This window comes from Heterodontus francisci, chromosome 35 (genome assembly GCF_036365525.1).
Source record: "Heterodontus francisci isolate sHetFra1 chromosome 35, sHetFra1.hap1, whole genome shotgun sequence".
Classification (NCBI taxonomy): Eukaryota; Metazoa; Chordata; class Chondrichthyes; order Heterodontiformes; family Heterodontidae; genus Heterodontus; species Heterodontus francisci.
The window spans coordinates 48,021,670-48,043,813 of record NC_090405.1 but is presented as its reverse complement, the minus strand read 5'-3'; the positions used below and the strand labels follow the sequence as shown (position 1 = coordinate 48,043,813).

At 46.6% G+C, this 22,144-nt stretch overlaps 1 protein-coding gene across 10 annotated transcripts in view; it reads left to right on the top strand.

Annotated features, from left to right (window-relative positions):
- The window catches only part of ccdc33 (coiled-coil domain containing 33), a 304,008-nt gene that overhangs the window by 163,246 nt on the left and 118,618 nt on the right, over nt 1–22,144 (top strand). For all 10 annotated transcript variants that reach the window (XM_068015481.1, XM_068015480.1, XM_068015479.1 and 7 more), the window contains 3 exons: nt 14,226–14,355; nt 16,965–17,098; nt 18,253–18,324. In XM_068015481.1, coding sequence (XP_067871582.1) covers nt 14,226–14,355; nt 16,965–17,098; nt 18,253–18,324 — 336 coding nt within the window. The remainder of the gene's footprint in view (nt 1–14,225; nt 14,356–16,964; nt 17,099–18,252; nt 18,325–22,144) is intronic.

Sequence of the window (22,144 nt, the reverse complement as noted above, 5' to 3'; positions counted from 1 at the left end):
TTTAATCTTGCTTATATACAAACACAATCATCTGGAATTTCCATGGGAGATATAGATGCCCCCCCCACCGTTCCTCCGGAGAATGAAAAGTTACACAGGAAGATTGGGAGAACCTGATGGAAATTCTCCCCCGCTATCTTTGTAACCTTTGGTTTCACTTTGATTACAGTGTTGCTGCCTCTTCCTCCTTCGTTCCTTATTCTTGATAAGCCAGGGGGTTGAAGGTTATTGGGGGGTAGGTGGAAATGTGGAGTAATCTGTTCAGCTGTGAACTTATTGAATGGCGGAGCAGGCTCGAGGGGTCGAGTGGCCTATTCCTGCTCCTAATTCGTATGTTCATTGAAGCAACTCAGCTGTCTAGGTCCTAATTCTGAAATTCCTTCCCTAAACCTCTCCACCTCTCTAGCTCCTTCTCTCCTTTATGCCTTCCTCTTTGACCAAGGTTTTAGTCGCCTATCCTAATACCTCCTTATGTTGGCTCAGGGTCAGAATTTGCCCGATAAAACTCCTGTGAAAGCGCCTTGCGACATTTTCCTACATTAAAGTTACTATATAAATGCACATTGTTATTGGCAAGTGATTTTCAACAGAGATTGGCCAATTTCTGAGAGCTGGAAGAGAAATATGAGTAATGTATAAGCGACTGTCCTTTGCAGTCATTTATAACTGTAATCCAATTGAGTCCTTGGGCTCCACTGCACTCAACACTCAACTGACCTGCATTGACATATTGCATAGAAATTGAAGGAGCCAATCAGAATCAGGGTAGTAGAAACCTGTGGAATGATGAAAGGTGGGTTGGAGATGCTTCCTGCATGCTGTAGAGCTGCTACCTGCACTAAAAGTACAGTTTGGGCTTTTAACATCACGTCATAGAATCATATTGGCTGTGCCGTTCTGTTCCACTCTCCTGCTGTTTCCCCACAGCTCTGCGTTTTTCCCTTCAAGTATTTATCCAATTCCTTTTTGAAAGGTATTATTGAATCTGCTTCCACCACCCTTTCAGGCACTGCTTTCCAGATCCCAAAACTGCATAAAAAAATTCTCCTGATCTCCTCTCTGGTTCTTTTGTCAATTATCTTAAATCTGTGTTCTCTGGTTATCGACCCTTTTCCAACCGGCAACATTTTCCCCTTATTTACTCTATCAAGATGCTTCATAATTTTGAACACCTCTATTAAATCTCCCCTTAACCTCCTCTTCGCTGGGGACACCAACTCCAGTTTTTCTAGTCTGTCCAGAGGAGTGGGGTGGGTTTAGAAGGGCGATATTGGTGATTGGAAAGTGGGGAGTGGCACCACTATTTGGGGCAGGAAGGAAGTGGGGGGAGGTTTGGGCCTGACAAGAGTTGTGATTCTTTGGGATTCCCTATCCCAGAGAGCCGTGGATGTTCAGTCTTTGAGTATATTCAAGACTGAGATAGATAGATGTTTGGGCACTAAGAGAATGAAGGGATGTGGGGATTATGCAGGAAGGTGGAGTTCAGATGGAAGATCAGCCGTGATCTTATTGCATGGCAGAGCAGACACGAGGGGCTGTGTGGCCTACTCCTGCACCTGTTTCTTATGTTCTTATGTCAAGTTATTAATAGTGGGGAGTGAGGGAGACTGTTTGGAGGTGGGGGAGGGGGGGGCAAGAGGGAGGATGGGAGGTTTGGGGTGGCTTAGAGGCCTCAGGAGGGGAAAATTGAGTGAGACATGGGGCTGGGTTTTTAAATGTGGTCATGGTCGGGATCGGAGGCGCAATTTGGCCCCGACCCACTCCTGGCAGACAGCTGATTGAGGCCAATTGTTGGTAATTCCAGGGCCTATTAAGGCCCCATTACTGCACTGATTGGGATTTCCACTCGTCAATGCAGGCAGCCCACATCCGCCTGGACCACCTCCAGGCCAACATGGTGGGCTCAGGGCGGGAAGGCGGGGTGGGGTGAATCACACAAAGGGCCCCTCCCCCCCCCACCCCCTGATCCATAATGGCCGCTTGACCACAGCTGTGGCCGCTGGCTGTCCCATGGAGGGGTTGCCCTGATTGGACTGCGAGCCGCTCCCTGGCCTTTAATTGGCTAAGGATTTGAAAATCCCCGTGGGCGTGCTTAAAGCATGCCGCGCAGGAGTCAGGTCCCGGAGACAGCCTCCATTTCCAGTTCCCGACCCCCGATTGAAAACCCAGCCCCTGATTTTTTTTTTTTTTGCAGGCCATGGATAGGTTGGCAACCTGGAGAATGTCAGCACTTGCCTTGGGGACAGAGGTGGAGAGATTCCACCGAAGGCAAGGAAGAAGTAGGAAATGTTAAGAAAGGGTGGAAATGGTGTCACAGGGAGTAAGTGTTGCCCTCACGGGCAGTGAATTGCTCGCAATATCTCATCTGCAACCGTCGTAACTTAAAACGTCTCGCGCAAATTCTGTGTCACGCTCCTGGTTCAAACGCCACCTCCGTCAACCAAATCACAACCGAATCATCTAGAATTAGGCTTCATTTGGCGACACCACTATTCCCAGCAGAACAGAGATGCAGTTTGTACAGGCTCTTATTTTAAATAGGCAGCTGCATGTGGTGACACCAGCCAGTGTATTATTTTTACACAATGGAGGTTTGCAAATATTATCACTCTCCACTGGTGCAGATCTGGATATATAATTAGCAAATTGTTGGGAAATGAAAACTGGGTTTTGCCCAGCTTGTGTCAGAGCATGGGTTGCAGTTGCATTGCTGTAATTTGAACACGGATGCTCCTGCGTGTTCTCCCTTTCCAGGCTCTTACCAATTCTAGTGCTGCTGAATGCTCAACATGCAGGGGGGTTTAAAGGCTTTACTGTCACTCTCTCTTACTGTCCAGTACCTTTGCTCCTCATGCATCTTTCAGGGGGATCTGACTAACCCAGGCCACCTTTCAACAGCCAGTAGCTCAGTAAGCCCTCCCCCAATGAAATGATGGTGTAGTGGGTTCCAAGGAAGGGGTTACGATCCTAAACATTATCCTACCTTTTCAGGTGGTGAACCCACTGATTATTTCCAGCATTTTATTTCAGGTTTCCAGCCAGTGCCTTTTAAAAAAGTCTCCTGTTACGGCCATGTGGTGCAATGTGGGCGATTCCCGCACCCGACCTCAGCAAGTGTTTTGATATTAGGGTTTAACCCCTTTTTGTTTTATTTTTCAAATAAAGAGGCAGTGTCAGGTTTTCTTGTAGGTTTAAAAAACAGAAAATCAATTATTTATTGATCATTACACCTTATCAAAAAATTGTCGCAACTGCATCCACTCACACATTTGCTCATGCACGCACACACACACACACACACACACACACACACACACACACACACACATACACACACACACAAGAAGAGACAGAAAAAGAGGGAAAAAAGGGAAAGTGATTTTAAGTTGGGGGAGGTCACAATAAACATGTTGAATTCTCTTGGAAATCGAGTTCTCAATGGGTGCAGGCCTGAGATGATGGTAGATTGCTCTGTTGATTGAAAGTTCAGTTGACGACGGTGGATCACTTCTAGTTCACTGCTGTCTAGTGTAGAGGTAGGATTCTACAGCAGGTCACGTGCCTTCTGGCTTGCTGGAAAACAAGCTGCTGGATGTTGCTCTTTCTCTCACTCTCTCTTTCTCTCTGGAGCCTCTCTCTTTAGGCTGTCATTTTTAAGGTAAAGCTGTGTTGTTTCCCACCAGGAGGTGAGAAGTACTCTGGTCTCTTCCACATGGTGATCGCACGATGGCCCAGGACATGGCTACTTCACACCGTCTTTATTTTAGAAGAAGATATTCAATTCTAGAATTTTTTAGGAAGCTTGTAGGATGGGTTCAGTTGACACCTCTTAGCTTTGAAGATTTGTCCTTTGTCCTTGTCAGACAGTTTGAAGACACAAAGGCCAAGCTTTTTTCTTCAGCAGCCGTTTTGGTTGCATAGTTCACTTTTTAAAATAAAGGTTCATTTTTTTTTAAAAAGACGAGGTCAGTTTTTATAACTCTTCAGATTTTAGTCCATGATTGTTGTATCATTGCACTTGTGGTGTGCCTGGCACTCTGCACTGAGTTAGATTTAACTCCTGATGACTCCTTACCCAGTCAGCTCTGTTCCACCTTCAGCAACATAGCCTTGAAGTTACTGATATTCGCGACCCAGCACTTCACACATTCATCTGCAATGACCTTGTGTCTGCTATTTAAACAGAGGTGTCAATTAACTTGTTTAAAAGCAAGCGGGCCAGTGCTTTTGTTGAAGTAGCAGACAAAGAAATGCTATGCAATTGCCTCTATCCTTGAAGACTATCAACCCATCTCCAACTTGGTTTTTTGGCTGATTCCTACATTGGGCGCTCCCAGCGAGGAGCAACACTCACTGGCAGTGCAGGTTGGAAGTCCTGCAACCACAGCCCCTGATTGTGTCCAGCTCCTATGGGCATGAGCTTCTCCCCTGGGTGATTGTCCCTTCTTCACTAGGCCCAGGCAATTCCACAAACCCAACTACTGGTCCAAGATTAGCCATTAGCTAAAGACATGGCCTCCTTCTCCCCAACCCCAAATGTAACCTCCTGAACACACATGGGCAAGTCCACCAGAGTGAAGAATTTGAAAGTCTAAATAATGGCATTTGCATCGTGGCATGATGGCATCCCATGTCTCACACAAGGGAGTCTCAAACATGGCAGCCATTCTCTGTGATATTAGAGCCTCTCAGAAGCAGTGAGGTGACCTGACTGGTGAATCTGGCTTTGGTGTTCTTGGCTGAGGGAAGATAGCGGATAGATAGGGCTGACAGCTAATCAACAACCCCTTCTAAAACTTCGCCAGTGTTTCTTTTCCGTTGACGCCAGCTTGGCAGGGACGTAAAACAGGCTGCGATGGCCTGTTTCATGCTACGAGTTTCGATCCCCACAAGTGGGAGATAGGGGTGATGTTGCTGCAGCACTGACTCTCCCACTGAGCCCAGTTCCTCACTGGGGAACCAGGAATGCTGATTTTAACCCGCTGTGTTGAATTGAGTGCTCCTGGTAGCGATTCTGTCTTGAAAGGTACATTTCGAGTATTTTGGGGAATAAATCTCTCTTGGGTGGTTGTGTAGAACGTGTGATAAGAAAATCAGTTGGCTGTTATGCACTCTGCACGATCTCTGAGATCTAATTCTAGGATGAGATGATGTCCACATTAATTATATCCAGTGCACATGGTGGTGTTATGTGAGTTTCAAGCATTGGTTGACTCTCCAACTTAGAATATATGTAAAAGCCCCCACCTCGGTCATTTGTTTTTCAATCAAATTTTGCAGAGGCCAAGCTTGTGTCTGACGCCAACAGGCACTTGTTTACTTCTCAAAATTTAAAAAAAAATATAAACTTCCCCCCCCTGCCACACACCCCCTCCCCCCCACTCCCCCCCGCCCCCACTAGTTCTGTTACATCCCTGCTGGACAGTTACCAACAGTGAAAGCACAAATGAGGTCTTCATCTGACCCTTTTGCATTATTCATGTTGAAAGTTCATCTTTCCTATGTATATGCAAATCATACTCATTACTTCGAAGATTACTGGCAAACCTACAATTGCCGACGGAAGCTCTTGCCCTTTGCGCCACTGATAATGTTTCTCCTGCATCATTTGATGTAATTCCCATCAAACTCTGATTCTTACGAAAGTGTGGGCGCACGTGCGTATTTGTGAGGGTGCCGCACATGTGCATGACTGGGCGGCACAGTGGTTAGCACTGCAGCCTCACAGCTCCAGGGACCCGGGTTCAATTCTGGGTACTGCCTGTGCGGAGTTTGCAAGTTCTCCCTGTGTCTGCGTGGGTTTTCTCCGGGTGCTCCGGTTTCCTCCCACATGCCAAAGACTTGCATGTTGATAGGTTAATTGGCCTTTATAAATTTCCCCTAGTATAGGTAGGTGGTAAAGAAATATAAAGGGACCGGTGGGGATGTTATTGGAATATGGGATTCGTCTGGGATTAGTATAAATGGGTGGTTGATGGTCGGCACAGACTCGGTGGGCCGAAGGGCCTGTTTCAGTGCTGTATCTCTAAACTAAACTAAACTAAACCACACGTGTGTGAGTGTGTGTGTGTGTGAGAGAGATTGAGGGAGGGAGAGATCCTGCAAACATTGGGGATCCCGATCCTAACTTCTGAAAGAGAGCTGGGAAGATCTCTTGGTGAGAGAGTGTAAGAACGATGATAAGGTGACGTCGGCCTGTTTCACATCTCTTCCCATTTTTATCTCTATTGAAGTCAATGGAACTTGGGGAAACTATTGCTAAGTGGAGAATTTGTGGCGAGCTTTCATTTCCCGTTTTTTTTTTTGTCCTTTGTCACGTCACTTGGATGTAAAAATCCCCTGGCTCTATTTCAAAGAGCAGGGGAGTTCTCCCCGATGTCCTGACCAATACTTATCCCTCAGCCAACATGACTAAAACTGATTATCTGGTCATTTTCTCATTGCCGTAAATGACTCTGTGACTCTACTTAGGAATTTTCAGTCTGTAAGCCCAATTTCCCAACCCGTAAACTCATTTCAATTAAATAGAGCACACAGTGGTTAATTAGTGACACAGGGAGTGAAGTCCTTCCACGATGCACTTCCCAGCAACATATTGGGCTGGATTTTAAGAGCCAAAGAAATGGCACATGTGCGGGCCGCACGCCGAAGAGCTGGCGGCTCATTTCAACAGCCGGGGCGGCCCGCATGTGGAAGGGGCGGGCTGTCTGTGGCCGTCACCGGTGTCGGCTGCCTGTGCGCAGATGCTGGAACCATTTTTAAAGGGCGGTTAGCCCTGCCAGCATATTTACATTTTTAAAGTTAAACCGTCCCCCGTCCCCGAATTTAGCAAATAAATTTTTATCGCCCCCTTTCCCACCCCACCAATAACAATTACATTAACTATTTGCCCTTTCCTCCAAAACACTTACCTAAATCTGACCTTCCCCCTCCCCTGCACTGCACAAAGTTTAAAGTTCACCCCTTCCCAGCATCCCCTACACCTATCACGTTTTACTCGATCCCATTCTTCCCCCCCCCCCCACCCACACTGAAAACATTAACTCCTTCCCCCTCCCCCACTAGTGTAACGCCAGCTTTCCCCGGATGGGGAATCGAAGGCACGGGAGTGATGGCCTTCGTGCCGAAGATCGCCCAGAAGATTCAAGGTAAGTTTATTTAAATTTATGCATGTCATTAATTTAAATATTTAAATCCAGGTCCCATTGCCCAGCGGCCGCTGGGAGGATCGGGCCAGGCCCTCCTGGTGTCGGCCTCCGTGATGGACCGCTGCTGGAACCATCTTCCAGCCGTACCCCCCACTACCTGTCATCGAGGGCTTGGTAAATTAGTTCAGGGACCAGGAAACAGTGCTCAGGAACAGGAATTCTGGCAAAAATCGGGGGGAGGTCCAGGGGCCAGGTTCCCACTGAGAGATGCAGATTGAGATCAACTCACTCAGGCATTCCTTTTAACTCTTGCTTTATCTGTGTCTTAACAGTACGAGCCTTAAACTGCAAACCCTGTGTGATGACCGATGGGCCTGAATTCTACCGGCCCCCAGATGGTGAGCTGCTAAGATCATGAGGTGCCGCATTGGGACACCTCCCTGGCGCCGTCCCGCTGCCGGGGCATTTTGCCAGCGGCGGAACTGGATGCAGAGCAGCTGTCCGTGCCAACGAGGCAGCAGCCGAGTGGCTGAATAATAGGCCCAATTAGGGGACATGTTACAGGGCTGCTGGCATTCTGCCGAAGGCAGGGCAAACCCCAGCAGCTTGGAGAGGCTAGATGGGGGCAGCTTTTCTTTGGCAGCTCGGGGGGCAACCATCGGAGCTCAAGGCTCAATGGCCTACAGAAGGGGCCTACAGGCAGCCTGTGATAAAATTGCTGAGCCAGTCCTGCGGCTGGCAAGTGTGGGCTCGGGACCTGCTTCCCACTGCAACACTGGGGTTCCGATGCCTGCGGTAAAATTCAGGCCATTGACTCTGTAACACGAGACTAGGTGGTGGTCCAGTGTATGGAGGGGGGGAGAGGGACGGGAACTCATATTCCGACCACAGTCTGCTCTGGTCGTGGCTCCTAATGGCTGTGTTCCAGAGAGATGTAATTCCCTGCTCACCCATCACTTCCAGTTACTACATTAGAGGCGAGCAGCCAGGAAAAAAGACAGGAAAAGCCAAGGGACATCCAGTAACAAATTATTCATTAAAAAAACAACACAGCAAAGCCTTTTTTTATTAGAAATGGATCTCGTTTTTACTGCCAGGACTAGCCAGTATTTATGCTCTTTTGAAATACACACAGCCAGTGGTAATTACATTCGGGTAAAATTGATTTTTGTCTTACTCGAGCTTTTTAAGGATACTGGATCTGTCCTTCTCTGAAAGATAGATGATATGCAATTTGATTTCTGGAAAGATTTCATGTATATTCCACTCATTAATCTCAGGTTTACACATTTCTTATAGGAACCTCATTGTGGTAAACCTGCTATATAGGAGAACTGGTGTTGCTTAATAATTCAATCTACCGGACTATTGTTTATCCCTTTCCTGCAATATAGTAAATCATCGTTGGGTTCTTGCGTAAAGTACTTTGTGCACCTCCTGCAAAGTGATCGCAGGACGGCTGATGAAGGAGATGGTAAAAAGTCCCATTGCTGCTGTAGAGAGAACGGGCTGGATTTAACGCCCCCCACAGGCGGGATCGGAGGCAGGGGGTGGGCAGAGCCGTGGGAGGGGGGGGGGGTGGGGGTGTGCAGTGGGGCCTAGGGTCCGCCGTCTCCCGGTCAGTCAGCAATCCTCCCAGCGGCAGGATAGGCCGACGATGGCCTTCCCGCCTAGAGGAAAATTGAGGCCCTTCAGTGGTCAATCAACTGCCAATTAGGGGCCTCTTCCTGCCGCCGCTGGGATTCCCCTCCTCCTCTACTGCAAGACCACCCCCCCAGTCTCCCCTCGCCGGGGCCTTCCGGACTGGCCCAGGCGACCCTGCCTCTGGTCCAGGGTTCCAGTGCTGGGCCCAGGTCCGAGGCCTCTGCAGTCCCAGCAGTGGCCACCGCACCCAGTGACGCTGCCAATATCGCTGAGCTGCCAGCCCTCTGATTGGCCGGCAGCTCATGGAGGCCTACCTTCTGAAAATTATGTTTTAAAAAAGCCGGAGGATCGCTCGGGGCGCCGCGAAAATGCAGACCCGCCTTTTTGGCCTGGCATCAGGAGCCCCGTCTCCGACACAAAATCCAGCCCAACATTCCTGAGGTTAGGGATCAGGCAGACATGCATCCAGCCTGATGATTTCCCCCACCCAGTGTTTACAATGATCCAGGGCAGGATTTTCCCTCCATGCTTCTGAACCCCTGCCGTCAGGCTGAAATGGAAGTCAGAAGCCTGCACTCTGTGGGAAGCAGTCACTCGTGATCATTTTCCTCTGGGCAGCTAATTCATGACCAGAGGGTGGGCTCGCTGTCCAATTCAGGCCAGTCAGAAGCCTTCCAGCCTGAAAGCAGCAGCAGGCTGCCATGGCAGGTAAGTGAAAGAGAGGGTGCTTCAAAATGGAGGCTCCCTCTCTCCAACTTTTTAAAATTTGAAATAAAAAAATGGCCTTTACCGGGCCACCACTGTGGGTAGAGGGAAACCCCTCTCCTTGCAGTAGCTGCTGCACCCAGCCAGGCAAGCAGGCAGGCAGGGAGGGCCTTGAAGTCAGCTTGGTGCGCTGGCCTGAGGCTGAGGCCATCTCCAGGCAGCTAAACTGTCCCCCACTACCTCCGGGAACCTGGAAAATCCCAGTCGGCCCCCTTCATTTGGCCTTAAGTAGCTGTTAACTAGTTTAAGCGGCTACCCGCGACGTGTGGGCGGGTGATCCTGCCACGCCCCCTCCTCACCCCACGTCCAGAGAGATAGCTCGGGGGGTGGGTTGGAGACAGGGAACCAGCGCGCAGGCTGGTGACACTTTTAGTGCCCGTTCGCCTCCGTTCCCTGACCTGCCGGAGGCTCACAATCCAGCCCGCAGTCTCAAAACGGAGATAGAAATAGGAGCAGGCCATTCATCCCCTCGAGACTGTTCTGCCCATTGAAAGAGATGATGGCCTATCTGTGACCTAACTCCATCTCCCACCCTTGCCCCACATCCCATAATACCTTTGGTGGAAATCAATGCCAGAATTTAACACCCCTCTCCGGAGTGGGCTGGGAGATCGGGGAGTGGGGTGTGGCCTTAGAATGGGGAGGGAAGGCACAGGCCTGTCACCTTCTCGACTGTCCCTGATTAAGTCAGGGGTGGGGAAGGTCGAGGATGACCTTCCAGACCGGGGGGGCCAATTAAGTTAATTGCCTGAGCGCGTGGGTAGATGCAGCCGGAGTTCCCCCCCAACAGCCAAGGCTGTGTTCCCCTCGCCTTTCTGGTCCAGCATCAGGAATTGCATAGAATCCAGCCCGATCTATCAATCTTAGATTTAAAATCAGCAATTCATCCAGCATCGACATAAGAACAGGAGGAGGCTATTCAGCCCCTGGGGTCTGCTCTGCTGTTCAAGTAGGCCATGGCTGATCTGTATCTTGACCCAACCTACCCGCCTTGTCTCGTAACGGAGAAGCAAAGGCTGACCAGAGGGTAGGACTGAAATTTACTCCCTTTTAAACAGGACCAAGACCCAGTTCCAGAACTGGCTGAGATCTCAGTGCGAGAGTGAGCTTGTGAGAGGAAGGGAAACACCTCATAGGTAATCGTGTCCACTGGAATTTGTCAGACGTCCTTTAAAAGAAATGGATAGTCTGCAACTCTTATACAGTCCTGCAGCTCTCTGGTTGTGTTATAAAGGATGACTGGCAATATAGTGATGGATGCCGTCGGTGGATAAAGGATTTCCCCACAGTGTTATTCACAGAGTCTCTGATAAAGACTCGTACACTAACAAAGTGACATTTATGATACTTTAGAGGGGAGAAGCACAAATCTATCATTATGAATCAGCGCAGTGAATCAGTAAATCCTGCCCTGGGTGCAGTAAAAGGAAAACAGACTCAGCCACAGGGAGACAATGTCGAGTAATCCCCATCCTGAGGTCAATTAGAGGGTAATTCTGCGCAGATTGGCAGCTGTTTGTACATCTCCAGCTCCTCCTGACAAAGCCCTGCATTAAATGACTGTCTTTCTTCTTTAAAAGGTACCCAGATGTGAGAGAATTATTTTGTAGGTGTAACCAAATGAATTAATCGCCTTATTTTCTTTTCATCCGGTCTTCCTTAACCTCACTTCATTCAGTCACTTTGCCATGGAATGTGCAAATTGATAGGATTATATTTACCACGATACAACAACAACTTGCATTTATATAGTGCCTTTAAGCATAGTAAAACATCCTACGATGCCTCACAGGAGTGTTAACAAACAAAAACTGACACTGAGCCACATGAGGAGATATTAGGCGAGATGACCAAAAGCTTGGTCAAAAAGATATGTTTCAAGGAGCGTTTTAAAGGAGGAGAGAACGAGTTGGAGAGGTTTAGGGAGGGAGTTCCAGTAAAGGCCTGCTCAGGTCACAAAACAAAAACCCGACCCGAACCCGACAGAACCACATCGGAGCCGAGCCCGACCCGGCCCGGGTCCCTCCATTTTTTCCCAAGCCTGACCTGACCCGACACCGGAACGTTCCATTTACCTACCTTACGTCTCCGAATCTGCAGGAAGCTGCAGCATGAGCGTGATGATGTCATAGGGAGGCTCGCTCACTGCGCAGACTCAGAGTTTCCCTCTTTGACGTCCCGGACTCCAAGCTCAGGTAGGTTTTTTACTTTTCACACTTCTTGCCCTGTCTGTCCGACCCGACCCAACCCGAGCCCGAAAGCCAGACCCGGAAGAGTGACCTGATCCGATCCGAACCCAACCCTTGTCGTCGGGTCCCATCGGGTTCGGGTTTTTAAGTTCCAGAGCTTAGGGCCTGGACAGCTGAAGGCACGGCCACCAATGTTAGGAGTGGAGGAAGGGTGATTGTTTAGTGGATGCATTAAACAAGAACAGGAACTTCAGCTTATATCTGGGCCTCACCGTACTAACCAGACTTAGACTCGAAGAGTAGCCTCTTGGGTATTGGTCATCCACGGAACTGTAGTCAAACAAGTCAGTCCCAACCTCAACCAAATTACCACTGGAATTTTGAGCTGTTCCCTGCAGACTGTATGCCTCAATCCTACCTCCTCCTTCACCTCTCCTTGTATGTCTCAGCACTGCGACACCCTACTGCTCGTTGTTCACCTGCAGCCTAAATCCACGAGCTGCTAAAATCTCCTCATTCTGAGTCAGGGACTCCGGGACTTGAGCACAAAATCTAGGCTGACACCACAGCCCACATCAGGGAGGGGTGGGTGGTGGAATGAGACCAGGTTAATTAACGGGAAGCACTGATGTAACACCTGCATTTGAGTGTCCCGTTGAAAAATAAAATGCATTATTTAACACTTGATTTTAAACTGTGCTATTTAAATAGAGGGGGGTGGTGCAGAATCCACTCCTTCACCCTGATGAGGAGACCTTGTTTATTTTGCATTAGCTTGTCTCAGTTACATTCTTGCCTCCATGAGAAATAAGGTTCTAGCTTTACGTCTTGACACTTTTGGAATTCTCTACCCCAGAGAGCTGTAGACTGGGTCATTGGATATATTCGAGGCTGCGTTACACAAGGAAGTAAAGGGTTATGGGAGGTAGGTAGGAAAGTGGAGTTAAGGCCACAATCAGATCAGCCATGATCTAATTGAATGGCGGAGCAGGCTCGTGGGGCTGAATGGCCTTCTCCTGCTCCTATTTCTTATGTTCTTATGTTCCAATGCAGCCTAGACTGCTCTTTCAACCAACAGCATTAACAAAAAAAGATGAACTGGCCATTCATCTCATTGGTGTTTGTGGGATCTTGCTGTCCACGAAATGACTGGCGCGATGGTCAACACGAAAACTGCGCTTTCAAGTCATTCGTTGGATGCTTCAGGAATGTTCAGTGAGACGGGTTGAAATAGCTGTGCCTTTTTCTTTTTCCATCTGTTTGTGCGTTCTGGTCTTTCTCGTAGTTTGAAATAGATGATACCCCCTTCCAAACTCTAATCAAATCAAAAATGTTCAAATCCATTTCCTCTGCTGAACACAATAACCTTGCAGCATTGCACTATCCATGTCGGGGAACTCCAGTCTATTGATGGGGAAAATGTCCTGTCTTTACGCTGGATGTTACTTGTGGTTTGTCAATCTCTTGACACATGGCAAGTTACTGATGGCCTCAGCCATACACTTCCTGCAAGCTCATTGCTGAACCACTTTGGCACAGACACTGGGGGAGGGAGGAAGGGACATCTGTAGTTGTCAGCAGCAGCATCATATTCCCACTGACCAGGAGACGTCCCAGTAGACGAGACTGTTGGCACTTTGGGGATAAGGTCAGCAGTGACAACCCTGAGCAGCTCATCAGCGAATACATTGATCTTTCCTTTTTCGTTTGTTTTTGAAGACAGGATCTCTAATTATTGTTGTCGGATCACATTTAATATGTAAAGAATGAGTTCAGACCTTTTAAAGGGGTAATGTCTGTTTTAAAAAAAAGAAGAAACCCTCTCATTCAATGCAGTTGCACTGCAACCCCAATGTCGTTAGAGTAGTTTGGGCTAAAGTTGGGGGCATGAATCCAGATTTGGGGTTTCTGGTGGAAAGTGTAAACGGAACTCTTATTTTGCACTTTCCCTGAGGTTGTGATCTTATCGAGGTGTATAAGATTGTAAATGGGAAAAACCACTTTAAATTAAATTATGAGAGTAGAACAAAGGTTTAAACTAGTTAAAGGCAACCTTAGGACTGGTGTTAGGAAGAATGATCAACACTTGGAGTGGTCTCCCAGATAGAGTGGGGGGGAGGGGGGGTAAAATCTGAAGTCATTTAAAGAGACAGTCAGACGCTATAATGGGTTGATGATGGAGTTCAGCTGAATGGTCTTCCTCATCCATGCTTATCCTGTGATTTTATGGCCCAGGTTCTGCTCCAGTGTGTGATCAACCAACGTCACTGGAGCAGACTACCTGGGCTGCTTGTAGGAGCTTACTGTGTGAAAACTGGCTGCTACGTTTCCTACCTTACCAGTGACTAGATTTGGAAAAGTGTTTCATTTGGCTTTGAAGTGCTTTAGGATGACCTGAGGTAGTGAACAGCGCTATATAAATGCAGGTTCTTTTGTTTCTTTTTATGATGATCAGTGTAGCTTATTCTTTTTTTTACAGGTGTCTCGTGCAGCCATTCCTGAGGAGCAGCCGATCTGGAACTGTTCCTTCCTGTTCCAGGGCCGGGACTGTGCTACCATCTTTACTGCAGGAGCTGCTCTTGTGCTCGAGTATTATTCCATCACCACTGGTACGTGCACATTTTTCTCAAGCACGAGATGTGAATGGTAAAGCAATGCTTCTACAGAGTAGTTTGTAACCTTAAATCTCAGCCTGTTCACTTAATGCCCAGTGAATTTTGAACTAAGGTGTCTTAGGTTTAGGTCCCTGGGGGTATGAAGCCAGAGCAGCCTCCATGTGCCACTGTCCTGTCCTTATACTGCTGCCATGAAAACTGGGCCTGTATCAAGTGACAGATTCCTGATTTTCCCTTCTTCTGAGTCTGACTCTGGGAAAAGAGGCTCAGATGATAGGTGACATCATTGTGAGATCATAATTCACCTACATCATCATGATGTCATGATCAGGTGAAACGATGATGTCAGTGATCCAGTAATGTCACAGTAATGTTGTGCTGCAGTGACATCATCAACTGCATGGAGTGGTTCATGGACAGGGTCACTTAATTGTGATGTCACTGAAACTTTAAAATGTTGTGAAATAGCTGTTGCCGGGTAGTCTTTTTGTGTGGAAATGTTTTTTGGGGTTTGACAAGGTTCCAGGGACATCATGATTGAGGAGCGCTGCCCATAATTCACTCTCCCTGTTTGTGGTGTCAATGGAGTATTCTATCACTGAAATGCCAATGGATCATGACATCATAATGACTTCACTGAAGCATGACATCACAAAAACATCACCGGAGCATGATGCCATCATAACATCACAATGACATCACCAGATCATGATATCACTGGATCATGACATCACGATGACATCACCAAAATACGGTATCACAATGTCACTGGAGCATGACATAACTAGAGCACAATGTCACAATGATGTCACCGAGCATGACTTCACTGTGATAGTACCATGTGACTTAGGGGAATCTCTCACAAATACTTTTTTGTCAGCGCACCAAATAACATAGAACATAGAACATTACAGCGCACACTTTCACATAAACTCCCACTTTTGCTATTTTTGCTTACTGTTTATTTGAAACAGCAGAATGAATGTATTAAAATAGAACAAATCAGTACCCGTTATTCTGAGGACAGACTCTTGAGGCTCACAACAGTGTGTGTCTATCACTGGGATGTGAGGGAACCAGGTTTAGGAGCCTAACCACCCAAGCTGTCCACAGTTCTGCCCCAGAATTCAAACTTGCCACCTGATTAAAGCAGCTTTTCTGTGGCATCTCTTCCCAGTTTGAGGAGGTTAGTAAGGATCTGATTGGTTCCTGTGGGTCACTCACTTCATTGAAGCTCAGACAGAGCCATTAGCCCAGAGACAGAACCATTTTCATTCCCCAAGTTAATGAAGTTAGAATGAGAGAGAGAGTAATCCTGTCTGTTTGTGTATGTGTGAGAGATTGGGAGGGAAGGGAGGGGAGGAAACAACCCAACAGCCGACTGCTGGTAACTGTTAACGTCACGAATGTACTTTTAGAATTCATCAGTTAGTTGGGTTAATATAAAAGTGGGTTTTCTATTTGCTGCTGCTCTCATGGGGATGCTGAACTTGCTCACTTCAAAGTTGTTTCTGCAACGTTTTGATGATGATGGGGTTCAGTCAGTCTGACACTATTAGCTGCAGGGTACGGTTCCCAGCTGACAGGGTCCCTTGCTTTACAGTTAGCTGCAAAGCTCCATTCCCTCCCACAGCGTAGAGCCCTGTGTGTGCGGACTTTTACGCAGGTGGCTGAGCTCCAATTGAGAGTGTAGCCCCACGCTCAGCTGTTAAAAGAAACGTTGCTGAGGTTTTATAAAATGCCCCCAAAGTGCAGCAGGTCCCCCTTAGGTTGACACAGCAGTGGGATTTCACTCAATGCAGTGTCTAGAGGTCTCCTCCAGGGTGTGCTGTAAAGGGAAATCAGAAGCTCACCCACACCCTGGAGTTATACTGTCACTGTTACAAATTGGAAGCAATATCAATTCATCCTTAGACCTTGGACTTCCCATGTGGCCACGGAACCAATGTTTCATGAAGCTATTGCCTCTGGTGGGGGGAAGTGGGAGGGAGAGGTGGGGGGGGGGGGGTAACCTTAAAATTAGAGCTAGTCCATTCAGGAGTGATGTCCGGAAGCACTTCTTCACACAAAGGATAGTGGAAATCTGGAACTCTCTCCCTGAAAGGTTGTTGAGGCTGCAGGGCTCAACTGAAAATGTCAAAATAGATTTTTGTTAGGCAAGGGTTAAAGGATATGGAACCAAGTTATTGGAGTTAAGATACAGATCAGCCATAATCCAATTAAATGGCAGAACAGACACAGTGGTGGGGGGGGCGGGCGGGGGCGCCATTGGTAGCCATGCCTTCAGCAGGTCTCGGCCCTAAGCTGTGGAATTTTCTTCCTAAACCTTTCCGCCTCTCTCTTCTCCTTTAAGATGCTCTTTTAAATCTAGCTCCTTGACTAAGCTTTTTGGTCAGCTGCCCTAATATCACTTGATGTGGTGTGGTGTCAGATTATGTCCAATAAAGCTCCTGTGGAGTGCCTTCGGATGTTCTACTGTCTTAAAGACGCTATATAAATGCAGACTGCTGTTGTTGTTGAATGGCCTGCTCCTGTTGTTATGATCACAATCCCTATACCCTGAATGATTGGAATGTGACTAATGTGTTTTATTGCACTGACAGTGATGAACACAGTCAGCTGGTATATCCGCAGTCCACTGGGATTCTCGGTGGTGCCCCTAGATCAGGGCGTCTACCACAAGTTAATGGTGGAAAGCGGAGGCCGTGGATTGCGGGTAGATGGTCTACCTGTGCAGGTGAGCTTTTTTCTTTGTTGGACGGCTCTTTAATTGGATATGGGTTTCAAAATGCATTGTGTGAGGTGGGACAATGTTCATGAAAGACAAGAAGGCCCCGTTGCTTCTGATCCAGAGACCCCTCCCCACCCCAGGAGGTGCGGGTGATGGAAGGATTGCCTCAGCGCTCCCAATGTCAAATAGCTCCCTGATCCTCAATTCTATTCTCGGATGTGAGGGATAGCTTCTTGGGCAAGGTGTAGGACTGCCTGGTGCAGAGTTTGCATCCCAGCAACTTCGGGAGGGTGGCAGGGAGCAGGTAAAGGTTGAAAATGTGAATTTAACATTGTGTGGGTGGGGAGGAAGCCAATAGTTTAGAAGAAAGGGAGTGAGGCGTCAAGCATCACCCTCTGGCGCACAGTCTCACCCTCTCTTCGCGACCGTTAGGATAAAGTGAACAGTTTGGTTTATGAGAAAACTATTCTAGAATTGACTCCATGCCCTGCCTGAACTAGCCTAGAAAAAAGTTAATTCAGTCCCTTAGTCCAGGTCTAAACTATAGATAAGAGTGGACCTCCTCATAAAGACCTGTAGTAGAAAGCCCATTTGCTCTTCCGTTACCACTGCTCTATGTTCACCATTCGCCCTCAACACATGCTGTCCACAGTTGTATTTCCATAGTCAGGGAGTGCTCCCTGGTGTTCATCCAACACTACTCCCTCAACGAACCCAAATCCAAAACAGATTAACTGATAATTCGTCATTCTGCCTCACTGCTTTTTGTGGTACAGTACGGCATAATAGTCACCACATGTCAATCACCACATGTCAAAGAAATGTATTCAAGTGTTTCAATGATAGGGCTGTTTAGAAATATATTTTTTCCCCCCACCTCGATCCTGAGTAATTCTGCAGGCACAGCAGGGCACTAAGCTTACAGAGTACACTGATTAGAGCTAGGCTTACAGCATTGTCATCGCTACACCCCCTATGGTCACAGCTATCCACTGCAATTGTCCTTTAATCTCCAATCCCACTTCCAACCAGATATTTATCCAGCTCCTTTTTTAAAGGAGTTAATCAACACTGTATCTATTTCTTTTGTTGGGAGTCGTCCACTGCTTTACAGTACAGGTAACAAAACGCCACATAGTATATTTTCTGTCTCTTTACAGGGGAACCACTTGAGAACAACATCCAACACCAATCCCACCGTGGGGCTCATTCTCCGTCTTATAGGCTCCGAGGTAAGTTCGAATGGAAACAAGTTTGCTTGCGTTGACAGATTGCTAAATTTGGTTGCATCCCCGATTTTAATCGCTCCACCATTGCCAGCTGTATCTTTAGCTGCCTCGGCCCTGAGCTCTGGAATTCCCTCCCTAAACCTCTCCACCTCTCTACCCTCTTTTTAAGAGATTCCTTCAAATCTACCTCTTTGACTAAGCTTTTGGTCACCTGTCCTAATATATCCTTGTACGGTTCGGTGTCACATTTTGTCTGATAACACTTCTATGAACCATCTTAGGGTCTTTCACTAGCTTCAAGGCACTATATAAATGTAAATTGTTGTTGACGGTTCATCCCATTGTCTTCTACTCTCGTTTAGTTGCGAGACTGTGAAACTCCTCATCTCCCTTTGTCTTTCCTTCCAGCTACATGCTTCAGACTTTGATCTCCCTAATGTGTCCCACTGCCTCTCTCCTGATGTCTTCAACCATGATGCTACCTTCCACCACATCATCCAAGTCTGTCAATTGAGAATATACAGCAGTTTGCCTTGTGCAGCAAGATTTCATGTGCATGACATACCATGCATGAAGTAAACCAAAATAGGCTTCAATTAGAACATAGTAACTAATTAATAGCGGGAGATATTATTTTAAAAAAACTTCACAAGAAGCAATAACTATTCATTTGGGGACACAAAGCACCGCTTCGCTGATTGGTGAAAGCAGCACCAACAGTATGACTGGCATCTGGTGTAAGCAGATACTACCTTCAGACTGGTACCTCAAACTAGTGCTGAAGGATCTTCTACCTCCACTCAGGAGGGCAGACGGGGTCTGGGTTTAGCATCACATGCACAAAAAGACACCTCCGACAGTGCTGCACTCTACCAGTACTGCAATGGCCTTAGCCCGTCAACTATCCATTTATAAAAATCCCAATGAGGACGAAAATTTAAAAATAAAGACAGATAAAATATATAGCATCCGTGGCTACATTGGAACCCACTGTGCATGAGCCTCAGATCTTAATAATCACCCTGTACTGAACAAGGATGAATGCTTCAGTCATGGACTGTCCTGCCATAAAATGATTTGCTGTCCTTATGATAGTCCCACAACTACTGGCAGAAGAAGTTATATTAAGATAACTATGTCAAAGTAACTGACACAAGCAGTAAAATAATATTTCTCAAACATTTGTGGCAGAAAACAATTACTCCCACGTGATCCAATACATCAAAAAATTCAGTAATAAGAGAGGACCATTTGACAGGACATGCAGGAAGCCAACATATGGCTTTCCCTCATGCAGTCCAGCGCTACAGAAAGTGCTGAAGACAGGACGTCTACAGAAAAAAAAGAAAGACTTGCCTTTGGCGACTGCAGGACGGCTCAAAGCACTTTACACACAAATAGGTACTTTTGAAGTATAGTCACTGCTTTAATGTCAGAAACGTGGCAGCCAATTTGTGCGCAGACAGCTCCCACAAACAGCAGTGTGATAGTCACCAGGTAGTCTGTCTTTACTCCAGTTCTGGCATCTTGCGCATCCCCAATTTTCATCGTCCTATCATTGGTGACCGTGCTTTCAGTTGCCTTGATCCTAAGCTCTGGAATTCCCTCCCTAAGTCTCTCTCCTTCTCTATCCTCCATTAAGATGCTCCTTAATACCTACCTCTTTGACCAAACTTTTGAACATCTGCCCGAATATCTCCTCACGTGACTCAGTGTCAAATTTTTATTATCAAAAATAATGTTGTTCTGTGCCTTAGGACATTTTGCTATGTTAAAAGTACGATATAAATGCAGTTGTTGGAGAGATAAATGTCAGCCAGGGTACCAATCACATCCACCTGAAAGGGTCTCAGGTTAACATCTCATCTGAGACAGCACAGAACTCCCTCAGTACTACATTGGGAGTGTCAGCCTAGGTTTTGGTTTTGTGTTCAAATCCCTGGAGTGGGGCTTGAACCCTCAACCTTCATAACTCAGTAATGGGTATCCTACCCACTGAGCCACAGTTGACACCACACTGTTTGAATTCAACTCAGACTAACAATCAACAGAAGGAAAATCAGGTGGGTTCTGCAAACTGCCGCTTGCTGAATGACTGCCCAAACAGTGAAGACAGGAATTTACCCCGTTACCTGTGTTTCATTTTCATTCACAACACCGTGCTCCTTTTGTCTGTTTTGAAGTTATTTCCTATTTTCTCTCTTTTTTTAACTGCATCGCAGTGTTCTCCAGCCAAGAAGGAGAGTCCAGCAAAGAGTCTGGTCCGAGGGTTTTTTTTTTCCCCTCTGGCTGCTGCATAATATGCTGATTGCAGTGGGGTCTGATCATTTAACTTCCTCATTGTGGGGAATTACTCAGTCTCCAGCCGGTCTGGTTTCCCAGCGGTGGAGCACAGAATGGAAAAGGATTGTTGCGTTCAATTTTCAAAATCACCTTTCAATTTATTTTGCTTATCAGTCAAACAGTTGGCGTTTGTTTGAACACGGAGGATTGTAAGACCAATGGTTAAAATATAGGATAATTCAGTGAAGGATAACCCATTTGCTCCTGTGACCTGCTTAAAGTGAAAGTGTGGGGGTGATAATGCTGGAAAGAAATCTGCTCTGATGAATTAACTTGGTGGTGGTAAATGAGGGATGTGTACAATGTGATTCTGTTGAATATTTTAGACTTTGAACCATACTCAAAAAACAGCATAGGCCCTGAAATTACATGTGAGAGTCAACTGCTGAAATGTTCATCTGGAGAGCAAGCTTAAATAAATTTGTTAACACCGCCGCTAAAATAACAGAGGAAAAGAGTTTCAGATGGTATGTGTTTGCAAGGCAGCATTGGGTGGAATCATTTTAGTTCCTAAGAGGGAATTCTTTTGTTGGACTTCATTTCACTTTAGTGTGTCCTTGTGGTAAAATACTATGCATTAACATGAGTTGGAATAAAGCATAATGATATGGAGATTTTATTGATATTCTGTGGGTGCCTTGGGGTTTGGTTGCTGAGGAGTCCACATTGGTGGTACTTATGAGTAATTGCCCATGGGTCAATTCGAAAGACTGTGCGTGTGATACATTATTCACAAGGGTACAACTTAGTGCAGAATTAATTCATTTTATTACAGCTGCTTGCCAAAGTAAATTAACAGTTTCAGCCAAGCACTAAACTACCAAGGTATTTATTTTTGGATGATTGTTGTGTCACTGTTTTATGGGACAGTAATTTTGCATCCTTTATGATCAGGCTCATGTGTATAATTTAATATATGCAATGGCCACAGTTTCAAATTCCTTTATTAAATCCTGACCCAAACAACACAGCTGCCCCCAGCTGATTTTGCGCAATATCAGGACAACTTGCATATCACAAGCACTGGTCCTTGTGAATTCTCCTTCACAGAGAAAGCCCAGGGAATGTCAGTTTACTCGATATCCAACGAGCTGATTTTAGACTTATTTTCAGAGAGCACCTTATCGCATTATAGGAACATCTTCACGGTCTTCACAAAATTAATTATTTTTGAAGTGCTGTGACTTAGCTTTATGGAGGCAGAAATGGCAGTCGTTTCCTGCTCTCAAAGTCCCACAAAGAGCAGTGAGCTGGACAATGGAGTCATTTCTTTTTGTCACGGTGTTGGGTGGGGAGAGATGTTGGGTAGACACTGGAGAGCAACAAAACGGCGTTGCGTAATATAGAGATGATGTTGTTGGCCTCCTCACCAAGCAGCAAAGGAATGGATGCCTGACCTCTGGAACAGTAAGGAGAGCTGACTGAGAGCTTGGTTGAAGAGATGTGTTCCAATAAAACTTTTAAGGGTGGGGAGAGAGAG